At 41.6% G+C, this 26,945-nt stretch overlaps 1 protein-coding gene across 2 annotated transcripts in view; it reads right to left on the bottom strand.

Annotated features, from left to right (window-relative positions):
- MAP3K1 (mitogen-activated protein kinase kinase kinase 1) overlaps positions 1-26,945 on the bottom strand; it is a 139,437-nt gene that overhangs the window by 46,554 nt on the left and 65,938 nt on the right. For both annotated transcript variants that reach the window (XM_085845545.1, XM_085845546.1), the window contains exons 11-15: positions 25,777-25,898; positions 14,955-15,046; positions 2,510-2,702; positions 2,077-2,293; positions 686-778 (exon numbers count right to left, since the gene is read on the bottom strand). In XM_085845545.1, coding sequence (XP_085701671.1) covers positions 686-778; positions 2,077-2,293; positions 2,510-2,702; positions 14,955-15,046; positions 25,777-25,898 — 717 coding nt within the window. The remainder of the gene's footprint in view (positions 1-685; positions 779-2,076; positions 2,294-2,509; positions 2,703-14,954; positions 15,047-25,776; positions 25,899-26,945) is intronic.

Genomic DNA, 26,945 nt, shown 5'->3' on the forward strand with positions numbered 1-26,945 from the left:
CCAGGGGGTTGACTCAGCCTGTCATCCTTCTGAGGTCAGTGAAATGAGTACCAGTGTACTGGTCCCGGTGTATGCCCCGGTTACAATAGGTGTACCATATCCCTGTGTGTGTCGTAAGAGGCGACGAGGGTTGGCGTCAGGAAGGGCATCCGGCCATAAAAAAAACATTGCCTCAAAAAAAGCCAACCCCTGCAGAGCAGGGAAAAATGGCTGTAAAAACGGTCATTTTTTTTTTTTTAACTTCATCCATCAATGTCTTGAAGAGAGTTGTTCATCACCATCTCAGATCATCCCCCATCCAAAACCATGATCTTTTCGACCTCTGCCAACCCCTTAATCCCCCAAACCCAACTCTTTCCAAATTTCCAGTTTTTCCTTCTTGAGAGTTTGCTTCTGTATCCATCTTGTCCACACCCTGTGTCCTCCTATATCATTCATCCTTATCCGCATCCCTTGTTTGTCCGTATCCATCCATTTTGTCCCTCGGCCCTGCTGTTGTTGTTGTTTCCCCCTCTATCTTTGCTGTTCCTTTTGTTCTGTTGCGTATTGATCTGTTCTGTGTTATAGTTCTTCCACGAGGCTTGACGTTGTATCGAAAAAAATAAGAAAAAAAACGAAGAAAAAAGAAGCAGCATACAGTTACCATATGATCACACGTGATGTGAATATCATTGGCATGCGATACCTGCAGTGCTCCTAGGATACCCATCTCACGAGCAAGGCCAATCACTCGCTGCCTGAGTCTGGCCGCACTTCCATCTGCACCAGGAAAGGAGACCTGGCACACATGGATGGGAGACAGATACATGCTCAACAAAACATTATTAGCTCCAATAAATACACATAGATCTTGAAGTACACTGCGCAAAGTAAAGACTTGTAACTTGAAGAATGCTTTGTAGTTTGAAGCCATTTATTACTAAATATACAAAATCGGCCAAATTTTTGACAGATCCAACCTGTTATTTTCTCTATTTTTTGCCCTTTACTCCTTTTTTAGGGCTGATGTTAATGTGAATTTGTGAAACCCATGGTACCAGAGAACACCGTCCCTATTTCAAAGTTTGCCAGGATGGCATAGAGGGAGTCCATTTACTTGTCTTTGAGCTGTCTCGTTGAGATTTGATTCTCGACCCAACTATAAATTGGCCGATTGGTGCTTCACAGGCAATCCGTGACTGTGTGCCATCCCTTACATAGATGATAACCTGGGTGTCCCATCTGCTGGCATAAGTTTCTGGATGTTAAAGATCCCAAGATGTCTTTCAATGAAAATCCGGCAAATCATCACCGGCACCCTGGCCAAATTCCAAATTCCTGCCCTAAGGTGCAGGGGGCATTGCATCAGTGAAACAGCCATGTTATTAATATAGTAGTGCAGCCAGTGCTTGATTGGATGGGAGGGGGAGGCTTATGACTTATAGGATACCAGTAACGACTCAAAGGGGCCAAGTCGGAATTATTTTCTTGAGGATAACTGTAACCCATAGTAATTTTTCTTGTCCTTGAAGAAAATAGAATGCATAGTTTCTATCCAAAAGTATAGTGTGGGAACATATTGTACCATCTGGTTTGTCATGAATGTTGTTTCCCAATCATGAATGTTGCTGTTTTTTTTCTCAAATTTTATACATAGTGAATAAAAAAAACAACCACCCTAACGACTTTTAAACAATTTGTGGCCAGGTGCTGAAATATCATAAGCTGTCTTATAATTATATTCAGTCACCTGCAAACTAGTGAATTAATTTCATGCATCATTTCAAGAATGGTTGGGCATTTTAGTGCTCATCCCAAGTTCTCCTCACATCATTTAGAGTTAATTCACATTAAGGTCAAATCTCAAATTCTTTCCTTCTCCTGTAGTTCATGGCATGCCCCTTGTACCAAAATATCACAACCATTGAGACTTGGCCAATAATGTCAAACCTGTTATATCAAGTTGTGATTTGAGGGAAACTGATATCCTGATATCCCCAATCATATACCAAGAGATTGAATCAATCTCATCAACCTTGTTCAAATGACGATGCCTCATTGGGCAAAGCGAGACCTAAATAAACTTATCAATCATACCTGCTGGTATTGCGTGTATGCTGAAGTGAGCTGTTGCTGCTGTCGGCCATTCCCGGCTTCAGCAATCATTGCGACGAGATGTTGGTACACACTCGGCACCTGGGCAACCATTCGGGCTGCGGTCAAGACGAGGCGCCCAGACACTTTGCCCACAAGAGAATGTGAGCTGTCCAGAAACTTGAGTGCAAAAGCTAGGAGAGACAACAGCTTGTTGTATCTGTGAAAAACAGAGTGACGTGTGAATGTCAAAGAACAGGAAGTTGAGACAATCAAGTTAGTTAGGAGGAAGGGAAAATTTGTCTGAGAGATCATGTGAAATGGGCACAGGAATATATTAACTGTTCTAGTTTTGTAACATGGAGTGTGAAAAACACAGGTGTTGCTGCAATGTTGGGGAATAAACAGACAAGAACAGCAGTCAAAGAAGCAACACCTTTTGGGGTCCTCATCCTCAGTAGTTTCCTCTGACTCATTCAGAACATGTGGGTAGAACTCAGTGGGAAATTCGAGAAGCAGGCGGTCAACAAAGCATAGACGGCCCAGCAGGGCTTGCCAGTTGGCATAGTATGTTTGAGTGGCTAGAATGCAGCTCAACACAAAGTCCAAGCCTCCAAGGCCCAGTGACACTAAACAGAAACATAACAAAGAGATCTTGTTAATGCAGTTATAGCTTTTGGTCGTGATTCAGTACATCATTTCAGGACTGTCTCGAAGTCCTTTTTTGTTGGACTCAGAATCAGACACGAATGTAAAGGACCAGTCACACCTTGACGTTTTAGCCAGCTTATGCCGATTTTTGAAAAAATTGTCTAAAATGCTGGCACACGTCGAATACGTTATGGGTTAGTTTTGGAAACATTGAGAGCACACTGAAAAACACTGCCATACGTCGGAGTACGCTGGCTTTCATCGTTGTACTTTGCGGTTGTCCTCAAATTTTAGCATGCTTGAAATTTTACGACGCATGCCAGCGTATGACTCACACGTTCCGCATAATGCTGGTCATAAGTTGTAGGCACGTTATGCGATCGTTGACACACGTTACTTGTAAGTTAATCATAAGTCGAAACACGTCGAGTAATGTTTAGCTACCCGAAACTTATTTCTAACCGATGAGTAACGTGTTGTAGGCACGTTATGCGATCGTTGGCACACGTCGACAAAAGTTACTTGTAAGTTACTCATATGTCGAAACACGTCAAGGTAATGGTTAGCGTCAGTGTTCCAGACTCCCTGGTTTTTTTTTTTCCCCCTTCGGTTTGACAGTGATGTTGACACTTCGATTTCTAGTGCGGTTATGATTTAAATCGTTGAGCAGCAGCCTATTCATAATATTATATTATAACCGCACAAGAAATCAAAGTGTCAACATCACCGTCATACTGAAGAAAAAAAAAACCAGGGAGTCTGGAACACTGATGCTAACCATTACCTCGACGTGTTTCGACTTATGAGTAACTTACAAGTAACTTTTGTCGACCTGTGCCAACGATCGCATCTCGTGCGTACAACTTATTCCCATCGCATGCGGAACGTGTGAAGCATAAGGCAAGTACGTCGTAAAATTTTTAACACGTTTAAAATTACAAGATGTACTTCACTTACTACGACGTATGATAGCGTACTTTAGCGTTCTATTCACGTAGACCAAACTTACCCATACTGTATTCGACGTGCGCCAGCATTTTAGACACATTTTCCAGAGATCGGCAGATGCTGGCAAGATCGCCAAGGTGCGACTGCGATGTTGATACTTCCAATTCTCCAGCGGTTATGATTTGAATCGTTGTGTGGCAGCCTTTTAATAGGCTACGCCACGTGATCGTCGGCGATACGTGCAGCGCGCTATGCATAAGTTAGCCTATCGTTGGCCATAGGTTGTGAACGCCGACAACAGGCTAAGCATTCGTTGGTATAAGTTATCTATAAGACAACGAAACGTTCTGTGTCCGTGACTAATATGTTATGCATACGACCATCTCGTTATGAATACATCTGAATCTTTAAAAAAAATATCAAAAGTTCAGCGTAAGCCACCGTTTTACATACATTTGATACGTTGCCATTGCTGGCTAAAACGTCAAGGTGTGACTGGGCCTTCAGACTTGGAATCGGAGTTTAAACATGGTGACTTAAAATAATCAAATGCGGGAGACGAGGTCAAGTCAAACACAATAATAGATCCCACTGTTAATGTTAAATATTTTCATGTTAACCGTGAAATGATACCTCCTTAAGACATACAAACAAGTCACATCACTGCACATCTTCACTTAGGAATTGATTGATTTACATTGAATTACCTATTCTTTCAAAAAACGTAATTTACTAAACACCGAGCATGGATATATTGAGTAGAAGAGTTTGTCAAATCTTCATGTTCAGTCAATTGTCCTCGAGACATGGCAGATAGTTTTAGTATGAATGATGCAGATGCAGCCAGTGAGGAGTTGCTTCCCTTTATTTCTAGATTGGTCTCCCATTGACTTTCTTGACATCAACTCGTCCTGGGAATTCTTTCAAAGAAACTTGCTCTCTCTCATGCACAGATTTATCCCATCTCGTCTTCAGTTGTCCGACCCTTCCTCCCCGCCCATGGTACATTGAAGCTTGTGGCGAGGCAGTGGTCATGAAACAACTTGCTTTTGCCTCATGGAAGGATAATCCAACTGAAGGAAATCTCAGTTCCTTTCACAAAGCTCGGAACAAGTGTGTGTCTATCCTGAGGAGGGCCAGGAACCAACATCTATCTAATCTCAAGTCTGAACTCTCAAACCTGTCTCCCTGCTCCAAATCCTGGTGGCGTATAGTTAAGTCTGTTTCTGGTGTATGTTCTCCCTCCATCCCCTCTATTACCTCAAATGGCCGCACAGCTGACACGGCACATGAAAAGACTGAATGCCTAAACTCCGTGTTTGCTTCTAAATCTTGTGTCCCAAACCCATTGCTTTCTGCACCCACCTTATCCAGTCACACCCAGATGTTCCTGGACTCTGCATCCTTTTATCCTGACAAAGTAGAGAGCTTGCTGTCAAACCTCGACTACGATTCTGCAACCGGTCCGGACGGCATCAGCCCATGTGTCCTAAAAACCTGCTCTGTTGCTCTTGCTCACCCTCTCTCTTTTCTATTGACCCTTTCATTTACTCAAGGTCATCTGCCATCTGCTTGGAAATCAGCAAACATTACTGCTCTGCATAATAAAGGTGCAAAAACAGATCCCCACAACTATAGACCAATCAGCCTTCTCCCAATCATCAGCAAGGTTATGGAATCCATCATCACTTTAGACATGACATCCTTCCTCTTCTCCAATGCCTTGATTTCCGATCATCAATTTGGCTTCAGACCAGGTTACTCTACCCTGGATATGCTGCTTCTGCTCTCCCAACAATGGATGGAGGTTCTCAATGCCGGACATGAAATCAGAGCCATATCCATAGACGTATCGTGTGCTTTTGATATGGTCTGGCACCCTGCCCTGCTCACCAAACTCTCTTCCTGTGGTATCCAAGGCCATCTCCACTCATGGCTCTCAGACTTTCACTCCTGTTGCAGCCAACGTGTCACGTGTGGCCCTTAATGGAGTTCTCTCATCCCGTTTTCCTGCTCAGGCTGGAGTTCCTCAAGGCAATGGTCTGGGCTCTGTTCTTTCACTGGTTTTCATCGATGATCTCTCTGACTCTCTGGAAAATCCTCTATCTCTTTGCTGATGACTCCACCCTTTGCCATACCTTCTATCATCCCTCAAATTGGCAAGCAGCAGCCTCTTCACCCTCTGCAGATCTGGATAAAATCCCAAGCTGGTCTAACGCTTGGAACATGTATTTCAATCCTGAGAAATCTCATACTCTCACTTTGTCTCTCTGATCGGACCATCTGGAACCCCCAACACCAGTCTACTTTCTCAACAATCCTCTGGAAGATGTCCTTTCATTCAAGCTTCTGGGTCTCACTATCTGCCATGATCTTTCCTGGGAATGCCACATTTCCAAGCTGGCCTCCAAAGCCAGTCGCTGACTGGGAATCCTCCGTCATGCAAAGTCCTTCCTTGGCACACCTGAGCTCATGATCACATACAAAGCTTTCGTCCACAGCCTGATGGAGTATTGCTCTCCCCTCTGGGCTGGTGCTCCCGCCTCTCACCTTTGTTGGCTTCGCACTGTGGAAACCAAGGCATTTAGGATAATTGGCATCTTATATTTCCGCAGGGCGCTCAAGGTCCACCAGCAACCCCCTTCTGGTAAAACTGCCAAAATCAAGAATCACTGCTCACCTTCTCTCTTTCATTCCTCTTTTTTCCCACCTTTGGAACAAACTCCCACACTCTCTTCAATCCCACTCTTCCCTCCATGTCTTCAAAACAGCTGTTCACCACCATCTGTTTTCTTCCCCCATCCAAACCCACGATCTTTTCGACCCCCGTTAATCCACCCCAAAATCACTTCCTTCAAATTCCCTGCTTTCCTTCCTGAAAGTCCCTGTAGTGTTCATCTTGTTCACCCTGTGTTCCCCAACCCCATCCCTCTCCCTTACACAGATCTCTTCATGGCTCTGGGACCCACTGTTTTGTCCTTCCCTCTCCCACCCGTCTTCTCTCCTGTTCCCCTTATTTTATGTTCTGTGTGTTAGCTCTCATACTAGCCTCGACATTGTATACAAAAAACCAAATAAACTGTAAACTGCGTGCCAAAACTGTCAGTGTATTATTTACTACGTGTTAGATTCGTAAATGTATTTGTCCAACTCAGCCCATCTTCCCTGTGCTACACCAACAACAGATTAAATAATCCCATATTAATTAGGACTGAGGAGGTTATGGGGGAAAAGGGTGGGGGGGGAGTTGGGAAGGTTTTATACTGGGATATAATTCAGTGTCTCACAAAGTGAACCATCACAGTAAATTCAGTAACCACACTTTATCAGTGGGAAATTTACTGAAGTTCCATTTAATCCTTCAAAAGGGATTTTATCTGACTATCTATACTAATAAGTGTGTGAGTGAGTGTGAGTGAGTGAGTGAGTGAGTGAATGAGTGTGTGTGAGTGAGTGAGTGAGTGAGTGAGTGAGTGAGTGTGTGTGTGTGAGTGTGGGAGAGAAGGAGTGTGAGAGAGAGAGGGAGAGAGAGAGAGAGAGAGAGAGAGAGAGAGAGAGAGAGAGAGAGAGAGAGAGAGAGAGAGAGAGAGAGAGAGGGAGAGAGAGAGAGAGAGAGAGAGAGAGAGAGAGAGAGAGAGAGAGAGAGAGAGAGAGAGAGAGAGAGAGAGAGAGAGAGAGAGAGAGAGAGACTGAGAGAGACTGAGAGAGACTGAGAGAGACTGAGAGAGACTGAGAGAGACTGAGAGAGACTGAGAGAGACTGAGAGAGACTGAGAGAGACAGAGAGAGACTGAGAGAGACTGAGAGAGACTGAGAGAGACTGAGAGAGAGTGAGAGAGAGTGAGAGAGAGTGAGAGAGAGTGAGAGACAGTGAGAGAGAGAGAGAGAGAGAGAGAGAGAGAGAGAGAGAGAGAGAGAGAGAGAGAGAGAGAGAGAGAGAGAGAGAGAGAGAGAGAGAGAGAGAGAGAGAGACAGAGACAGAGACAGAGACAGAGACAGAGACAGAGACAGAGACAGAGTGTGTGTGTCTCCTCCATAACTGTAAAACCGAGCAGCCTGAAAATTTGCATGCATTCCAAGAAAACTCCAAAGAAGTTCATGAGTGAAAATTGGTTGTTTGGGTTAATTAAAACACCTCTTTTGAAGATAATTAACAGCCATATTTAATTATATCCTTCATCAGGTGCATCCTTGGCCACTTTGCTCTCTGGGGTCTAAAGGTTACCTCACCGGGGTCTGAAGCCGCCATGTTTTTTGGCCTGCTCAACCATGCCTTGACTTGGAACAGGTCGCAACAATTTCTCAACGACAAAGTTTTTTTTTTCTTCTCCACTTTCCTCAATGTGGCACATGCCCGCTATCGTCATCGGTGGTTCACCCTGGCGGCGCGGGGGTGATGTCAGGGAGGTGCGACAATGGTGGTGATCCTGAAGGCCGTGTGTGTGAGCTGTGATTGAACTCCTTGCCTGGAAGGTCAAGCTTCTGAGTGATAAATTACACTCACTCATATTATTGATACCTATGAATTGCAGGATACATTGCAATGCTTATAAACGCCCGGAGACGCCAGCATTCGTGGCTTTATTTCATTTCCACAAATTCGATAACCTCGAGAATCGGTTAAACTGAGCCGGATTACAAAATCTAAGCTTCAGGTTTGAACTTAGCAGCATTTCTGACTGCCAACAAGCTCGAATGAGCTAAGATCCTTGTCCTCTTAATGATGACGTCATAAAAACGAATATGACGTCATTGTGATGTATCAGGTTTGCAATAAATTATCTGTGCTAATGCCTGGCTTTATTCCCGCAAACAAAATTCAAGCAGCTTGCCTAGTTTCGGAGATAATGGTATAGGCGATTTCCATTAGCGGCGATATGATGTCAACTTTTTTTCTAGGAAGAATTTCCAAGATCGGAGATTGTTACTGCCTGTGTGTGGGCTTTCTGCATATACATGGCAAGTTTCACGAAGATCTGATGAAAACTCTGGGTTGTGAAACAAAAAATGTCAAAAAATAGGAATGACATCATAAAAATTGATATGATGTCATAAAAATTGATATGACGTCATAGTGATGTATCATATGTGCGGTAATTCATCTCTGCTTATGCCCTATTCGATTCCTGCAAACAGAATTCAAAAAGCTTGCCTAGTTTCGGAGATAATTTTTTCGGCGTTTTCCATTAGCGGAGATATTTTGACGTCATAACTTTTTTCTGGGAGGAATTTTCAAAATCAGAGATGGTTACTCTCTATGCAGGGTATTTTTACATATGTGTGCCAAGTTTCAGGAAGTTTCGATGAAAACTGTAGGCTGTGAAACAAAAAAGTCCACCAGAACAACAATGTGAGTAAGACTTCGAGATCCTCCACGAGGATTTAAAAAAGTGTTGTCCAATTCGAACATATTTGATATTTCTGGCATCTCCGGGAGGGTGTGTGTTTAATATGATGGTTTGGAGATTGCTATCGTTTGCCAATCGAGCCAAATCGTTGTGTTTGTCATTTTATGTACTTTATGTATGTGTACATTTGCACGTGTGTAGGTATATAAACTGTATTACCACAATGGCACTTTACTTGGCATCAGTGTGTGTGTTGTTGGTTTTCTCCATATGTGGGTTTCAGAAGGTGGAACGGAGCCCTGCTATCCATATCTGGTGCCAACTGTGTCTGCAGACGTTCTCCTGCAGTTGAGAATGTTACCTTGCCTTGGAGGTTGGTGTCGGGATTTGCACTCAGGCCACCACAAAACACTTAACTCTGCAAAACACACTGTAGTGTGTTGGGGTGGTGCTGAGGTATTGTCCACTAGACGGTGCTCTCCTTGGATTAACCTGAGGTGGTCCCTTCAGGTGGGTACCTGGAATGTCCTGTCCCGAAGAGATGAGGATGGGCCAGGTATCTGTCTGGGGAATCTGTCCCAGGGAGCACATGACCTTTGCGATTTTCAAAGAGGACTAATTGTTGGCCAATCGGAAGGTGGAGTCAGCCAGCTTCAGGTAGCTCAGAACCTTGGCATTCTGCTTTCTACGGTCAATCGGGTGATTGTGCAATTCATCAGCGAAGGCAAGGAATCCACAGCTTCCTGTTCTGATCGACCTGGGCCCTCAGAAAGGTGTCTTTGAGTTGTCAAGCGGACCATTGAGAAAACTCCCCGATACAAGGCAGCAGATGTTGCAGAGGAGGTCCAAGTTATCTCAAGAACTGCAGTGCGGTACATTCATCAACTGGACTACTATGGGAGAACAGCTAGGAGAAAACCTCTTCTTAGACCATCCAACATTCAAAGGAGAAAGAAGTGGGCTGACGAGTTGGCCACCAGACCCTTGGAGTTTTGGCAAACTGCCATTTTTTCAGATGAGTCCCAATTTACTCAATTTTCTGAAAGTGGATGCGTATGGGTCTGGAGACTTCCCAGTCAAGAGTTCTCTTTGAACTGATTGCAGCCAACTGTCAAACACGGTGGTTTTCAGTGATGGTGTGGGAGAAATCTGGAACGCTGGTCGGTCAGAGCTTGTGAAGTGTGTTGGCAACATCAATTCTATGATATACATTTCTATCCTTGAGGATGGACATCTCCCCGTTTTCTCCACTGGTCAGATGGTCAAAAACAACACTGTTTATGGAAGCTGGAGCTCCATGCCACACTGCAAAGAAAGACCAAAGAACGGCAGGACAGAAATGGGATCAAGCAACTTCCATGGCCAAGTCAGTCTCTTTAGATGAATCCCATTGAACACCTCTAGGCCAAATTGGATCAAGCTGTGCGGAAATATTTCCATGAAACCAGCATCATGGGCAAAATTGCTAAACCTTTTGCGTGATGCCTGGGCAGAAATCCCACAAGAGAAAATTTCAGAACTTGTTAGTTCTATGTCTGAAAGAGTAAAAGCATTGAAATCTGCAAATGGCAAGTCGACAAAATACTCGTGTATGTATTAAAATGGATCAAATGGTCTTCAAATGTTCAATAAATAAATTCTTTAAAAATCATGGAGTCCATTTACTTCTGTCATGTGTGTATGTATGTATGTATGTATGTATGTATGTATGTATGTCTGTACAGTATTATGAAAATACATCTGAAAATCATAGAAAAAAACAGGGCTGGCCAAATCTCCACCAAATTTTGCATAATACACAGGGTCACCCCCTCCTCCCTCACTCCATGCCAATCCTCCCGAAGGCAGGGGTGTTTCTCGTTCACATAAAGACGTGACGTTGTTTGGGTTTGACTGTTTTGCACTGCCATCTAATCATACGACTCGGCTCACACAATACTGAAATTGAAGGATAAAACCCCATAATCATCATCATCATCATCATCATCATCGTCATCATCATCATAGTCTCTGATCCCCGGAGATTAACTATTTATGGCACGCCATTCAGTAGCTCGAAATTAAGCTCTTATCTTTGACTTCCTCATCCAGTCCATCATTTTGTCCATTTTTACTCTGTCTTCCTATTGCTCTTCCTCAAATCCCATATACTGTGTTGATTTGTCAATTATCTATTAATAACCTTGTAATGCATGAAAAGTACACCAATGCTCTTTATTTCCCATCAAGTTCCATCGAGATCCTAAGATCAGTGTTGATGAAAAATTCAAAATGATTACATAGAATATTAACCCCCACCCTCCTCCTCCTCCCCCACCCCACCCCCTAACTCCCCAAGGTCTTTCGAAGCTCTTGTTTCACTTTAAATCATCCTCAGAGCTTTCAGCAAGCTCTCAACTTCAAATACAGATGGGACAAGATAATCATATAGTGCAAACACATAATTAAGAGGGAAGGAAATGTGAAACATTATTACTGGAATACAATTACTGGGCTTGCGATATAAATTGAAAGCTGAAAGCATCTAGGTAGATATATAAACATTCTTCTCTCTGCTTTTGCTGAAGAAACAGAACTCCCTTATTATCTCCGCCACCTTAGGTGGACGTAGGTTGTGTTTTGACTGCTGTTTGTCTGTTTGCTACTTGGCAAAAAACATCTCATTGTCAAGTACGTTGATCTGTTCAGTTCGTTTGTTACCTACGAAATCTAAAGATTTCGTAAGTATATTGATGACTTCCATCCTCTGTTTGTGTTTGTGTGTGTGTTTGTTTGTAGGCATGATAACTCGAGAATGGAAGAAGCTACCAATGGCAAATTACACCACCTGATTCAGGAGGATGATGGCTAGTGCTGATTAGATTTTGGTCAAAATCGGTCAAAGGTCAAGGTCACAGTGAGGTCAAACATCCAAACCATGATAACTCGAGAAAAGTTACCACAGGTATTGTTGACGGAGCGCGAGTTTGGAAGATCGAGGTAAGTTCAGCGGAATTTGTGTGTCAATTCGTCGAGTTACGGCTGTTTTAAAAATTTCAGTGTTATAAAATAATATTAAATAATTCCGTAAATTCCTGCGAAGAAATGGAGTATTTTTGCTTCGGTCGACGTTACGAGTTCGTTTTAACTTCGATTTTAATTTTGTCTTCGGTTTTTGCAATCGCTTAGGATGCTTAACGCTCGGTTGTCAAAATTCTGGTAAAAATCGGATGTTTTGGAGACGTTTTAAGATTGTATAAAAATATTTCACCCGCTGCGTCACGGCTCGTCACGTGGTGCAGCGCGCTCGAGCAGACGCGTCGTTGAGTCACGTAAAGGTTTTGTGTGTGCGCGCTGACGTCATCGCGCTCGCCCCGGTGTCCTTTCGAGTTGGGGGGGGCGTCGAGTGTGACCTTTACGTTACGTTAATCCGCGGTAACTCGAGAACGGAAAAAGTTGATGGTTTGGTACAGAATCATCATAGAAACTTCTGGTTTGCGTCGCTAACTTCTCTCGAGACAGCTTTTATTGGACAAGGTCAGAGGTCAAGTTGATGATTTCGTAAGTACCAGTCTATGACTACTTGTTTGGTTGTTTGTCTGCTCGCTTTCAGCCCAAACTGCTCAGCTGATCATGATGAAATTTTCGCAGATTGTAGGCAGCATCCCTACGACGGATGCGTGACAAAGTTTCATGAGGTCAACATAGGCCAAGTTTCTAAAATTGTCAATTTTAAACTGATTGACTTGAAATTTGAACAGGATTTTCAAATCAGCTCACTGAATTCAACCACCAATTATTTCTGAGGTCAACATAGGCCAAAGGGCAACAACTTCCATGTGAAATTTCTCAATTTCTCAATCTTCATCCGATTGACTTGAAATTTGAACAGGATTTGCATGACAGGTCACTGAATTCAACCACCAATTCTTAATGCTCAGCTGTGTTTGCAAAACATTGGTTGCATTTGGGAGGACGAAAGGCAACCTTATCTGTTCAAATTGCAAAGATAATAAAACTAGAAGGGCACTCTTTGACGTCACGACATCACCAGATATGCCACTGCCCACATTATTAAATCATTATACTTACTTGTATTAAGTTTGATGTAAATTCTTGAACCCAGATTCAAAATATTAAATAATTTTGGCTGCCACACCATGCATCTGATCAGGTTGAAATTTAGAACATATATTCCACATGACTACCAGATCATAATTGTGATGTTTCACGTTGAATGATAAAGTGGCTTAAGAGAAAGATTTTTGCTCAATCGAATTTTTAAAAGATTTTCGCTCAATCCAATATGGCTGCCAGACCATGTCATCTATTAATTATTGGTAAACATCTTGGTATACCCAAGGCTTGGAGAACATGTGGGTGAAAACCAAAATCACGAACTACTGCTCACCTTCACTTTTTCATTCCTATTTTTTCCCCACCTTTGCAATAAACTCCCACACTCTCTTCAATCCCATTCTTCCCTTCAGGTCTTCAAAACAGCTGTTTACCACCACCTCTTATCTTCCCCCATCTAAAACCATGATCTTTTCTACCCCCGTTAATCCACCCCAAACCTAACTCCTTCAAATTCCCTGCCTTCCTTCCCAAAAGTTCCCTGCCGTGTAAGGTCCTGAAAGTCCCTGTGGTGTCCATCTTGTATACCCAGTGTTCCCCACCGCATCCCTCTCCCTTCCACAGATCTCATAATGTCTCTGTTCCCCACTGTTTTTCCTTTCCTCTCCCACCCCTCTTGTCTCCTGCCCCCCTTGTTGTGCGTTGTGTGTTAGCTCTCATACGAGCCTCGATAAGGTAAACAAACAAAACAAAAGTTTCCCCTTGATCTGTCAATCCATTCTGGAGAGGATTTTTCAAGGTTTATTCCTCAAAAAAATTACAGCTGCTAAACAATGTTACTTATGACGTCACATTGTAAAAGTTCACCTTTAAGAACTTTTTGTTCCTCATGGATAGGCAAACATACCTGTAAAGGTTCACCTCAATCTGTTCAGCTGTCAGGGAAGATGCTTTTTGAAGGTTTTATGTAAAAAAAAAAAAAATCAAAAATATGGCTGCCGAATAACGAACTGATCATATCATCAATTATTTCCCTTATCCAATTTAGCCCGAGATGACCATCAAAAGTTTTCATACTGATTGGATAAAGCATTTAACATATGTAATTATGACATCATAATGAAGCCACCTATGACATTTAAAAAAAGATCACACTTATTCCCCATGGGAAGTACTTCCCATATGCCAAGTTTCAAATTTTTTCCATGGAGCGGTTTCAGAGATACAGAGTTCCAAAGCTTTTCCTTTTTTTCCAACATGGCTGCCACACCACGTGATGTATGACATTATAATTATCACTCCAACATTCTACATGAGTAGTCGCATCTGTGGGGAAAATTTTGTGTCAATCGGATAAGTGGTTGCATCGAAAAAAGAGAAAATTAGCATGGACGTACATACTCGTACGTACTTACAGATGGACGGATGAACAGACAACCACAAAACATGATGCCTCCAACGACTTCATCAGCATAGGCATAAAAACTGCTTTTGACATTTGCTGTGGTTAAAGATGTTTCACATCCTACATCCAAACCACCGTCCACCATTTGAGAACCTGTTACGTCCAGCTTGAAACATTGTTTTGCATAACTATATCATTAATATTTCACTTCGGGCTGCATTTGACTCTCTTTTGGTGCAGCTTCCTTGGTCACCATAGTATTTTGTGGTTTATATTTTCCTTCACCTCCCATGCACAATTCCTTCTTCTATTCAATCGTAATTACATGTGTCGTGGCTCTAGCGCTAGAACCAATGACTCCTGGCGATTTCACTTCAAAATGCCAACCTTTGTCACAGCTGCGATGGACAAACCACAGCTGGTGAGTCATTATGATATTGTTGATACAAAAGGAACATGTCATCATATTCTCACCTGAGTTGAGAAGCTCTCTTCCCACCGCCAACTCTCCAGCCTGGCCTTTGCAAAGCTCAAGCAGTGTAGAGATTGACAGTTGGCTGGTACGGCTGAAAAATAGCAAAAAATGAAATAAACAAGTTCATCCACAAGTCAAATGAAAATGTGTTTTCCCCTAACCACATTTTGTTAATAAAACCATGTGGTTAGTTCTCCATTTAAACACTTTTTCCTAACCTGCCATGTAGAATTATTTTCTGGTGATAGCAACTTTATGATGGAGCAAATGGGCAATTAAACAACCAAAGCAGTAAAGATATGTTGTTTTTTTTAAGTACCTGTTGTTTTTCCTACTATAGAGGCTGCTTTGGATCCTAATAGAGGTCCACCTTGCATTTCACTGTTTCACTTTCTTTAAATACAGGGCGGTCCACATGTCTTGTTGCCCAAATGTATATTTTATGCTTTTTCTTTTTTTTACGATATGTATGTACGGTATGTATATATTTACTATATATATATATATATATATATATATATATATATATATATATATATATATATATATATAAATAAATATATATATATATATATATATATATATATATATATATATATATATATATATATATATATATATATATATAGTAAATATATATATATATATATATATATATATATATATATATATATATAAATATATATAAATATATATATATATATATATATATATATAAATATATATAAATATATATATATATATATATATATATATATATATATATATATTTATATATTGTCGCGGGGGTGGCCGGCCCTGGTTAACCCTCCGACCCAAATTTAAAGGAGCCAGGCGGATAACACCGACAGACCATGGACGGCCGAGCGGTTCCTTCTGAAGTGGAGGCGGACACGTTGATCCACGGATATTTTAACACGTGCTCGAAGGGCATGGTGGAGAGACAATGGCGGATGGGCGGAGGAGTATGGAGAATGGAACGGATGCACAGGGGTTTTATCCGCGAACCCACTACAAATGGACGAGTAACAATTTCTTCAAAATAAACACATATGATGAACATACACAAATATTTACAAAGACAATAATTCAATTGGTAATAATAGTAATAATAAAAAACCCCCAAAAAAACCAATGTCGTATCTTGCCAAAAGGTGACCACGTGTGACTTCTTTAAGGTCACACTGAGGTGAACAGAGCTGCTATCCACCAGGAGCGACTCCTTGAGGAATATCTGCCTACGAGAGATTCCGATGAGAATCGTTCTACAGAGTAACCATGAAAAATATGTGTTTGCCTCATAACGTCACCAAATGACGTCATAATGTCTCAAGCTTGACATATCTAGAAAGCACTCAACGAGGTGTTCAATTTGAGGTACTTCACGATATGGTTCCTAAAACTTGAAAATTTGACCTTGGGGTCAAATATGTTTGACCTCAGGCGCTAACCATGAAGATCAAGGCCAATCGTCACCAAAAACTAATCAGCTGAGCGCCAGACCATATACTACATTCCCATAAAGTTTGGAGACGATTCGATTAAAATTACTCAAAAAAAATAAGGGTTTCGTCGACTCCCCTGATTTGCGTGACCCCCTGATTTGATTTGGTCACTGACAAAGTGACCTTGACCTTTGACTTTGACCTTCAAAATTTTATGCGCTGAAAGGGACCTCTATAGGCCTCTGATATGCGAAGTTACAAAAATTTCCAATGATAACTGTGCTCTGCAGAGTGATTTATATGTGATTACAGACAAAAAAAAATAAAAAACTAGAGGGGGAGCACTCGGGAGAGTGCAAAACCTCCGCCGCCAATACTGCTGGGTCACTCAAGTGAACCTTCTATCTTATTTATTAAATATGATGTCAACAGTGCTGACAGAGTTGTAGTTCTTTTCTCCAACATTTTTTTTGGGGGGGGGGGGGGGTTGGAAATCACTTCAAACATGAATAAATGCAAAAAAAAGAAATCGAAATTTTGTTGAAAAAAAAGTTGCAAAAATTTTTTTCTCGAACAATTTTTTTGGGGGGGGGGGGGTTGGAAATCACTTCAAACATGAATAAATGCAAAAAAAATAAATCGAAATTTTGTTGAAAAAAAAAGTTGCAAAAAATTTTTTTCTCTAAAAATTTTTTTGGGGGTGGGGGGGTTGGAGATCACTTCAAACATGAAGAAATGCAAAAAAAAGAAATTCCCTCTATTTTTTGGAGGGGGCGTAACAATTTTTTGTGGGGGTGGAAATCACTTAAAACATAGAAATGCAAAAAAAAACATTTTTTTTCTCTAACAATTTTTTTTTGGGGGGGGGACCAAGTCCAAAATTTAATGTCATGATCCTTGGACCATACCTAACCCCCCCCCCACCAAGTTTCGTCGAAATCCGTCGAGGAGCTTTTTCGTAATACTGTTCACAAACAAACAAACACACAAACAAACAAACAAACAAACAAACAGAAAGGGGTGAAAACAGTAACCTCCATCCATCTTCGAAGATGGCGGAGGTTAATAAAAAATAAAAAAAACATATGAAGGTCAAGGCCAATCGCCACCAAAAATTAATCAGCTGAGCGCCAGACCATGATCGATATTCCCATGAAGTTTGAAGACGATCCGATCAAAATTACTCAAAAAATAAGGGTTTCGTCGACTCCCCTGATTTGCGACAAAGTGACCTTGACCTTTGACCTTGACCTTCAAAATTTTGTGCACTGAAAGGGACCTCTATAGGCCTCTGATATGCGAAGTTACAAAAATTTCCAATGATAACTGTGCTCTGCAGAATTTTTTATACGTGATTACAGACAAACAAAAAAACAACAACAAAAAAAAACATACAAGCTGACTAACATATCTTGAAAAACTTCGTTTTGGCAAGATAATAAATCCGACTGTCGAGGCCTCACACACAAACGCAAATACAGACAAAGGGTGACACAAAATGAAATGAACCCCCCACCCCTTTTTAAGTATACTGGCACTCAGCTTTGCCCAGAGCTGTCTTTGTCGAACTTGGAATGGGGAGTTTCCACCACCACATGCACACACGTGTAAAATGGCCATCGCAGCAGGGCAGACGTACACCAGGCAATCTGCAAGCAGCTTTCCACACAAAAGCTCAAAATGTGCCAGCCTTCCTCTTTACTAAAGTGCCACCTGCCTCGTGCATTCCTCACACCGAACTCATGTACACGCTCTGTAGATCTCCCGCTCTATCCAGACGGAAGCCTTCCACAATCCACAATTGCTCAAGCCTGCATGCCCTCGACCTCGATCACACCAATGTCTCGTCCTATGCAGTAGGAACTTCTTACGCCCTCTTCCTTGTACGCTCTATATCCTCCGCCTTTGTGTGGAGGATATAGGATCCAAAGCAACCTCCGGGGCATGGCCTGCTCGTCCCCAAACCCGGGAAGGTGGGGCTTCTCCTGTTTGTTGTGGTGACAGCGATGCGTTTCCCAGCTTTACTGCCTGACTTGATATATCAAAAACATAAGGAAAATCACAGAGGGTATCACGTACTGGGGAATTTATTCTTACTCCCTAAGCTAATTAACACCGCACCACCCCTCATGTGGTGACACGTAACACTTAAGCTCACAGATTCCCTAACTTAGTTACATCGAGTTGCTTTCTACTCTTCCACATACCAAGCAACTCCACACAATGCTAAACTCCCTTTTATATCCTACCATCTACCCCCCACAACTGAAAGTATATATATATATATATATATATATATATATATATATATATATATATATATATATATATATATATATATATATATATATATAATCACAATTAACCGGCATGCACTTCCAGCCAAGAAGGCTGCGTGAAGCAACCAGGAAAGGCTACACAAGGTAAGTTCTTTACTGTTTCAAACCTGACCCGGGTACTGCGTTGCTTCATGCAGCCTTTGTTGGCTGGAAGCACATTCCGGTGAATTTATTTATAATCCTAGCCACCTGCGGTATCAGGTGAGAGCTGACTGGCTATTTCCTCCAATTATGGGTGCGAGACGTGATCGGGTCTTGAAGTACGATATATACATATATATACATATATATACATATATATATACATATATATACATATATATATATATATATACATATATATACATATATATACATATATATACATATATATATATATATATATATATATATATATATATATATATATATATATATATATGTTACGGATCTGGAAACCATTTGCATTCAACATACAGATGTCCCAAAAGTCAGTTATGTCGTTCAGTATGTGTGTGGTCAGATCCCCTTCCTTTTGTCTGGTGGGAGAATCAAAGGTGTGCGTTGCAATTTCTTTTAGTTAGGTTATTACATCTAACAAGCCATCTAACAACCATCCCATCTGCATTAGCCCTCGGCCCATTATGATCCATGGTACCATCGCACGTGCAGCCCTCGGTTCGCGGGCCACAGCGCACCTTTGCCTGAGACGGATTCCCGAGGATGTTCGAGGCAGTTTCACCACCATGACCTTTCTCGAACATGCGTGGAGGGGAGGGTCGGCTTTCTCCAAACAAGGCCGAAACCTTGCCCCGGAAAGGTATGCCGTGGGACCCTGTCCAATCAAAGGCGGACAGCAAGGTGTGCTCACCAAGGCCTTCCCGCTGAAGGAGGTCCATAAAAATCCCTGAGCACTCTCTGAGAGTCAAGTTTTTGGTGGGTTTTTGCTGTTACGAAGGGGTTACGAAAGCTGTTATGAAGGGGTGATAACACTGGTTGTTATGAGGGCTGTCACTAGGGTTGAGCATAAGGTCGTCGAGGCGGCGAACGTGTCTCTGCTGGCCCTCTGCAAGGAAGGAAAGAGCGACCCCGACCCCCCTCCGTGGACCCCGGCCATTCACCACCCAAGCTCCGCCATGAACCTCAAGTCTCACACGTGCGACTGAGGACCAAACCAGCGACCATTATCAGGTACCGCATTGCAGAGCACCCCCTTCCTCTGACGGTCAGGTACCTAGCCGGACTCTGACCCCCAGCTCGTCTCTCTCCTTGGCTGCGAGGGTCCAATAAAGAACTCTGGGTTTATTTTCATTTGTGTGTGTGTCTGCGTGTGGGCCCGTCTTTTAAGGAGAACTGAATAAGTGTTTTTGGATCATTTTAAATATTCCTTGCTTGCATATTCGCGTTGTCTTGCCTTTGTCTTTTTATTGTAAATAAACATTTGTTAGAAATGTTCCCAGTCCGTTTCCATTGGTCCAGCATGGTTCGGATCTGAGTTTAGGCAGGGTTTTATCCCCAGCAATTAGACAATTGTAGCTGGGACATCCTGGGCAGGCCCGCTCGACTGCATCTGAGCCAGAAAGGTGGGTGGCAGAGTGGTAGTCGGTGGGTGTCATTTTACTGCTGCCGGTAGAGTGAATCCGGTTCGGTCAGGCGTTCCGAGACCGCGTGGTTACTTAGGTACATTGGATCGAGACAAAATAACCCGACGCCACGCGGTTGAAATATTAGCGACCACGGTCGGTTAAACAACTCACCGGCTCGCGAAGTTATCCGAGTGACGACCTACAATTCCAGGGAGTCTGGTGGAGACGAGGTAGCTTTCCCCACCTTGTGGTCATTCTCGTCACCGACCCCTGGCCCACAATTCAATATATATATATATATATATATGTGGATACAAATAAACACGAAATAATGACCGAAGCTTTTCGTGCTGCACTCTTCAGGGTAAAAAATCGCAGCAAGTGAAGAAGGAAGTGAAGGTGTGTACTTTATACGCAGGTCTCAATAAGGTAGATGCTGATTGGTTCTGTAGTGTCGTGTAGAAGATGCTAAGCAGGCAGACACGAGCGGGGGAACAGTCGAGCCCGGCTGTGGGGTACAAGCGTGAGCGCGGGCGTACTTTGCCCGCGGCTCTCCTTTATTACGTACTCAACACACTCACGAGCCGTGGCACTACGACGATGCCTCAGGCGGCGCGCACTCCTTATATTCCTGGCAGACACGACGCTCACGACGACCACTCCCCCCATCATCATCCCCCCACCCTGCAGGCCCGCAGGCTATACCACAGGTTCAACCGTAATGACGTCACGATTAATCTGAACGCCCATTGGTTGGATCATCATCTTCACCTTGAGCTCCCATTGGCTGGAGCAGAGTTCGCCGATGATTCACGTTTGCAACCGCATCCTGAAGAGAGGGGTGATGGGTTTCCCCTAAGATCCATTCACCATTTGTTACCGTACTTCCCTTGATCTTTCCATGCTGAAAGAGTCACATAGATCGTCCAAATTCCTCTTGACTCTGCCAAGATCGACGAACTCTGCTCCAGCCAATGGGAGCTCGAGGTGAAGATGATGAGCCGACCAATGGGTGTTTGGATTAACCGTGACGTCATTACGGTTGAACCAATCAGTGTCTACCTTATTGAGACCTGAGTATAAAGCACACACCTTCACTTCCTTCTTCACTTGCTGTGATTTTTACCCCGAAGAGTGCAGCACAAAAAGCTTCGGTCACTATTATGTCGTGCTTGTTTGTACCCATATTAAAGTTCTGTTGCACCAAACATCTGTTTATCTATATATATATATATATATATATATATATATATATATATATATATATATATATATATATATATATATATATATATATATATATATATATATATATATATATATATATATATATATATATATATATATATATATATATATATTAGGGTGGTCCAAAAAGTCGAAAAAAATAGAATGTTGCTCCACAAGCATAAAATTATTCTAATATGATCCAATAACGCGCATAAAATGTTTTAGCTTGATCGGAGGTGATTTAGAGGTCACTCCATATGACGACTTTTAGTCTCATGACTTGAATAAATTAGGGTATGGTCAGGTACGATTATGGGTACTTCTGGATGTCCGAAGTGGAAATGGAGTACATTTTCACCTTGGAAGTTCAGAAGTGTACGGATTCGTATCTCACCATACCCTTATTTTTCAATCAATGGAATTACAAACTATTAGAATATTTCGTCTCATTTACCAAATACCACCATCATCTCGGCCTCGATTGCTGTCTCCACTCCCACCTGAACTTATTTCGAGCCGGCCCAACATCCAGTGTTTTAGATTCAATGATTCACGAAAAATATGTTAGTTATTTATTTAGTTATTATTATATTAAATTAGGGTATGGTGAGATGCGAATCCGTACACTTCTGAACTTCCTTGGTGAAAAAGGACTGCATTTTCGAACTCAGTAGGGTCGATTTACTCTAAGAAATGTTTAGACGGACAACAAATTAATTATAGATTAGAAAATATCGAAATGAGTAGGATTAGTTACTCAACTCCAGTGATGATAAGTCTTGTTTTCGGTCATATTTTCGAAATGGTGGTGAATGCCATGTCGGTGCAGTCATTTCTTAGAGTAAATCGACCCCATAGAGTTCGAAAATGCAGTCCATTTCCACCTCGGACATCCAGAAGTACCCATAATCGTACCTGACCATACCCTAATTTAACCAACTCATGAAACTAAAAGTCGTCATATGGAGCGACCTCTAAATCACCTCCGATCAACTTAAAATTTTTATGCGCGTTATTGAATCGTAATGGAATAATTTAAGGCTTGTGGAGACAACATCTGAATTTTTTATATTTTTTTTTGCTGTTTTTGGACCACCCTAATGCACATATATATCATCTCGTGATGTCAATTGTGGCCAACTTCTGGTGACATTCATGATTGAATTTCTCCAAGCATTCCCATCTTGCACTGCTTCCCTAAACTCTTGCAGAGCAGCTTGTTCCCATCCATCCAGCACATATAAGCATCTTACTCTTTCTCCTTTACCCATGCACAGCATGGTTCTCGAGACTTTAGTTATCTCTGCCACCGAAGGTGGACGGACATTATGTTTTCACTCGTCTGTCGATCTGTCTGTCTATTTGTTTGCCTTTAAGCAGGATATCTCCAAAAGTTGTAGACGGATTCAGACGAAATTTTATTGACATATTGGGTGTGTGACAAGGAATGGGTGTTATATGCCTGGTGTTTGTTTAATTGTTCGGGTGGTGGGTTTTGGATCCTAGGATCCTGAGTTCAAATCCCACTCGGCTGTTGAATTAATATCAGGTAGGGTTGACCCTGCCTGTTATCCTTCCGAGGTCGGCAACATGAGTGCCAGTATGCTGGTATACTGTGTCAGAGTGGCGACCCGTCCAGGATTGTGTCCAATAGCCAAGGAGACTGCTTAGGCACCACCAACGCAATGCACAGAGTATGATCCCAACGGATGAATGGATGGACAAGGAAGAGTTGATATGATGTTGGTGAAGATCCAAATCTGCATCCAGATACAATAATTTTTCGTGATTCTTCACCATCGAGCGATAGGCCGAAAACGATATATCACACGATATCTCAAAAAGTTGTGGATGAGTTATGACAAAGCTTGGTGGATGAGTTGGGTAGGTGACAAGGACAAGCCGATTCGATTTTGGTTCAGGTCCAGATGCAGATCGGGCCGATCAGTGGGATACAAATCGTAAACTGGTCAGCCAGTATGCGCTCTTCCGAGTGCCGTTCCAGTTCTTCTTGTGCTTCATGAAATTCTTGACATTCGTCTCCAACACATTTCAAAACTGTCAAACTTCTTCCTTTCTTTCTTTTTCACTGTCCATGACTCACATCCACACTTTGTAACTGGAAATACCAGAGCATTCACCTGCCTCCTCTTGGTTTGTTTTGTCACATCTTTGTTAATCCTGACATTGCTGTTCTCCCCAATGTGAACCATCAATTAATTTCTTCTCCACATTCGACATCACTTCAGTCTTAGAACCCACATATATTATAATATATATATGTCTAAAAAATATTTGTAATGACATATATATATATATATATATATATATATATATATATATATATATATATATATATATATATATATATATATATATATATATATATATATATATATATATATATATATATATATAACAGCTTACATGAACATACCAACAGAAAAGGGATTTCAAAATGACAGGAGAATGTTATTTGCTCGCTATGCAACAAGACCGATATGAATACCCTGCATAGTTTTGGTTATCAACCTGATTATATTACCCAGTGATTTATCCCTGCCTATCATTACTAATAAATAAAACATGCTTCAACCACAGGAGGAATGGAAGAGATCATCATTTGCCAAATGGGAAATACGTGCACGGAATGTTCTTGTTCGTGTTAAATATTTATTGTGCTCTTATCAGCATGAAATGCGCTTGATGTTCCAAATATTTACTTATGCTTATAAACATGAACATGCACATAACTTTGGTTGTGCTGTTTATTTCTTCTTTTTTTTAACTACAAAGGCTAGGTTCATTGAGGAGTGAGATGACAGACGGTAACGAGGAAATGCAATGACGAAGCCATAAAACAATATCATTCAATAAATCACAAGGCTCTCTGTTCTGAAGTCATTAGTTAAGATGCATTTATGAAGTAAACATGCTCCCAAATAACTGACATTGGGTATCTTTTTTTTTAACCTCAACCCAAGGCAGCTTGAGGTTGGGTTTTAACCCCTGTCAGTTTGTCTGTCTGTGAGCAGGATATCTCAAAATGTTATGGACGGATTCCGACGAAACGTGGTGGACAGGTTGGGTGTGTGACGAGGATGAAATTATTTGATTTTGTTGAAGATCCAAATGTGGATGCGATAATTAAATTTTTTTCTAAAAGTTATTCTTCACCATTGAGAGATGGGGGCTAAAAATGATATATCGCACGATATCTCAAAGTTTTGGACGGGTTATGACAAAACCTGGTAGATGAGTTGGGTAGGTGTCAAGAACAAGCTCATTAGATTTTGGTTCAGGTCAAGATGAAGATCCGGCTTATCAGTGGGATACAAAACGTAAACTGTTCAGCCTGGCGGAGGGATGCGCTTTACTGGGTGCTGTTCTAGTTATTTATTAATTTACCTGACAGTGACATCATAAGAGGCTTCGTGAGAAAGGCAAATCTCCTAACATGGAATATTGTGCTCAATATGCCCAGCCAACGTGTTTGCTGTTTTGGCCTGGAGGGAATTGTCTAACTTGTATCCTCAGATTTTCTTGCAACTTGGAAAGGAAGAAAATTATGATCAATTGTGCAACTGGGGTAAAGAAAATCAAAGTGCAGACGGAAATTGCCACAACATATTCGATCAAAAATAAGGTGACAAAAGATAAACAATCGTACCGTTTTATAATTTAAGCGTATGAGGTTTTTTTGATTTCTTAAATATTTCACTATCAGGCGTAACAATGCTGCATATTCAGACAACACAATTTTAAAGTTGGATGGTGAAAGATTTGCATTGGTTTATATCTTCCAAAACAGAAAATGACATTCTACACACAGGCATATGAATTTTTAAAGAGATTAAATAAAAGATTTCGACAGAAGCACTGTGGGGTGGCAGGATAATTCAGTTGCAAGTGTGCTGTCCAATCTTGTATTCCTGCTGCCTCGATAACCCATCAATCTGATGTTATGCCAACAAGGGGCGCTACATCTCAGAACATCACTCCCATGGACGAGGACGTAAAGCCGGTTGTTCCGTCCACATCCAGATTACGGTCAGTAAATCCCTTATCGTATCTTTAAACAAAAGAGCATATCATTCATTGTCTGCACAATACTCCACAAATACTTTGGTAAAACGTAATGCTGTTTTCAACTGATTCTTTAATGAGACATACTAATAAACATCGCCAACATTATTTATTAATGAAATCAGAACCATCGTCCAATATTTGCATTTAAGTTACCTGTGCGAGTCGGCACACTTCACCAAGATGGCCTCCAAAACTGGTCGCAGTAAGCGCTGAAGGCGCGCTTGCTGGGTCAGACTCTGGCAGAATGCGTATACCAGCAAAGCACGCAGCGTTTTCTGTGGGAAATGAATGCATAAATGAACTAGAATGGTACTCGGTAGAGCACGTACCTCCTCCAGGCTGAACAGTTTACGTTTCATATTCCACTGATAGGCCGGATCTGCATCCGGGCCTGAATAAAAATCGAATCAGCTTGTTCTTGTCACACACCAAACCTGTCCAGCAAATTTTATCCGAATCCATCCATAACTTTTTGAGATACCATGGTCACAGAAAGACAAACAGTGGTGAAAACGTAACCACCGTCCACCTTTGGTGGTGGCTGTAATAAACAAATAAAAATAAAATTCTGTTTGTTTGCTAGAATCCAATGGCGTTTGTAAAGCATAGCTGACTCGATGTTGTAGTTCTATTGTACTTATAAATTATGCAAATTATTTCAACATGACTGTGCAATCTGACCACGAGATTCCCTTGGCAATGAATGAAGCATAGATAATGCCAAAGGCAGCCATGTTGACCCTACAAGTACCTCATCAATTTGTGGGGTCTGGTGGGTAAAGAAGAAGGACTAGTAGTCTTTGTGAAGGGCTAGTGTCAGTCCACATCAGTCGGCAATATGAACAATGCCTTTTATCAACGAAAAGTTGAAAAGCGTGTGTCCATATATTGCCATGGGATGATGCCATGGCATGAAGTTTGAGCATTAGCCCATTGTAAGAGCTTCTGCTTCCCTTTTGTCATTACAAAAGAAATAACAAAAGAAATGCTTCACCTTTACTCTTCTTGAGAAAAGATCCTAGATTCTGTTATCACCAATCATTGTGCCAAGTGAAATGGACCAAAACAGGCCTGGCAGCCATAAACTGGCCATCCATGTGATGCTGTGAACCATGAATAGGAGCATAATTTGTGTATGGCTCAGCACAATCCACACAACCTCACAGCTCGGCACCAACCTCAGTTATTATTCATTACAAGGCTGTAAAACAGCCCTGGTTTGCACATCTGTTAGATGAGCATTTTTAGCTCACATGAGCACACTGTGAAAATGTTTCTAAAAATCCTTACTCGTGGTCGCAAAGGATCACTGAGAACAAGCT

The sequence above is a fragment of the Eptatretus burgeri genome, chromosome 11, assembly GCF_056783735.1.
Source record: "Eptatretus burgeri isolate ZD-2024b chromosome 11, Ebu_testis_v1, whole genome shotgun sequence".
Taxonomy (NCBI): domain Eukaryota; kingdom Metazoa; phylum Chordata; class Myxini; order Myxiniformes; family Myxinidae; genus Eptatretus; species Eptatretus burgeri.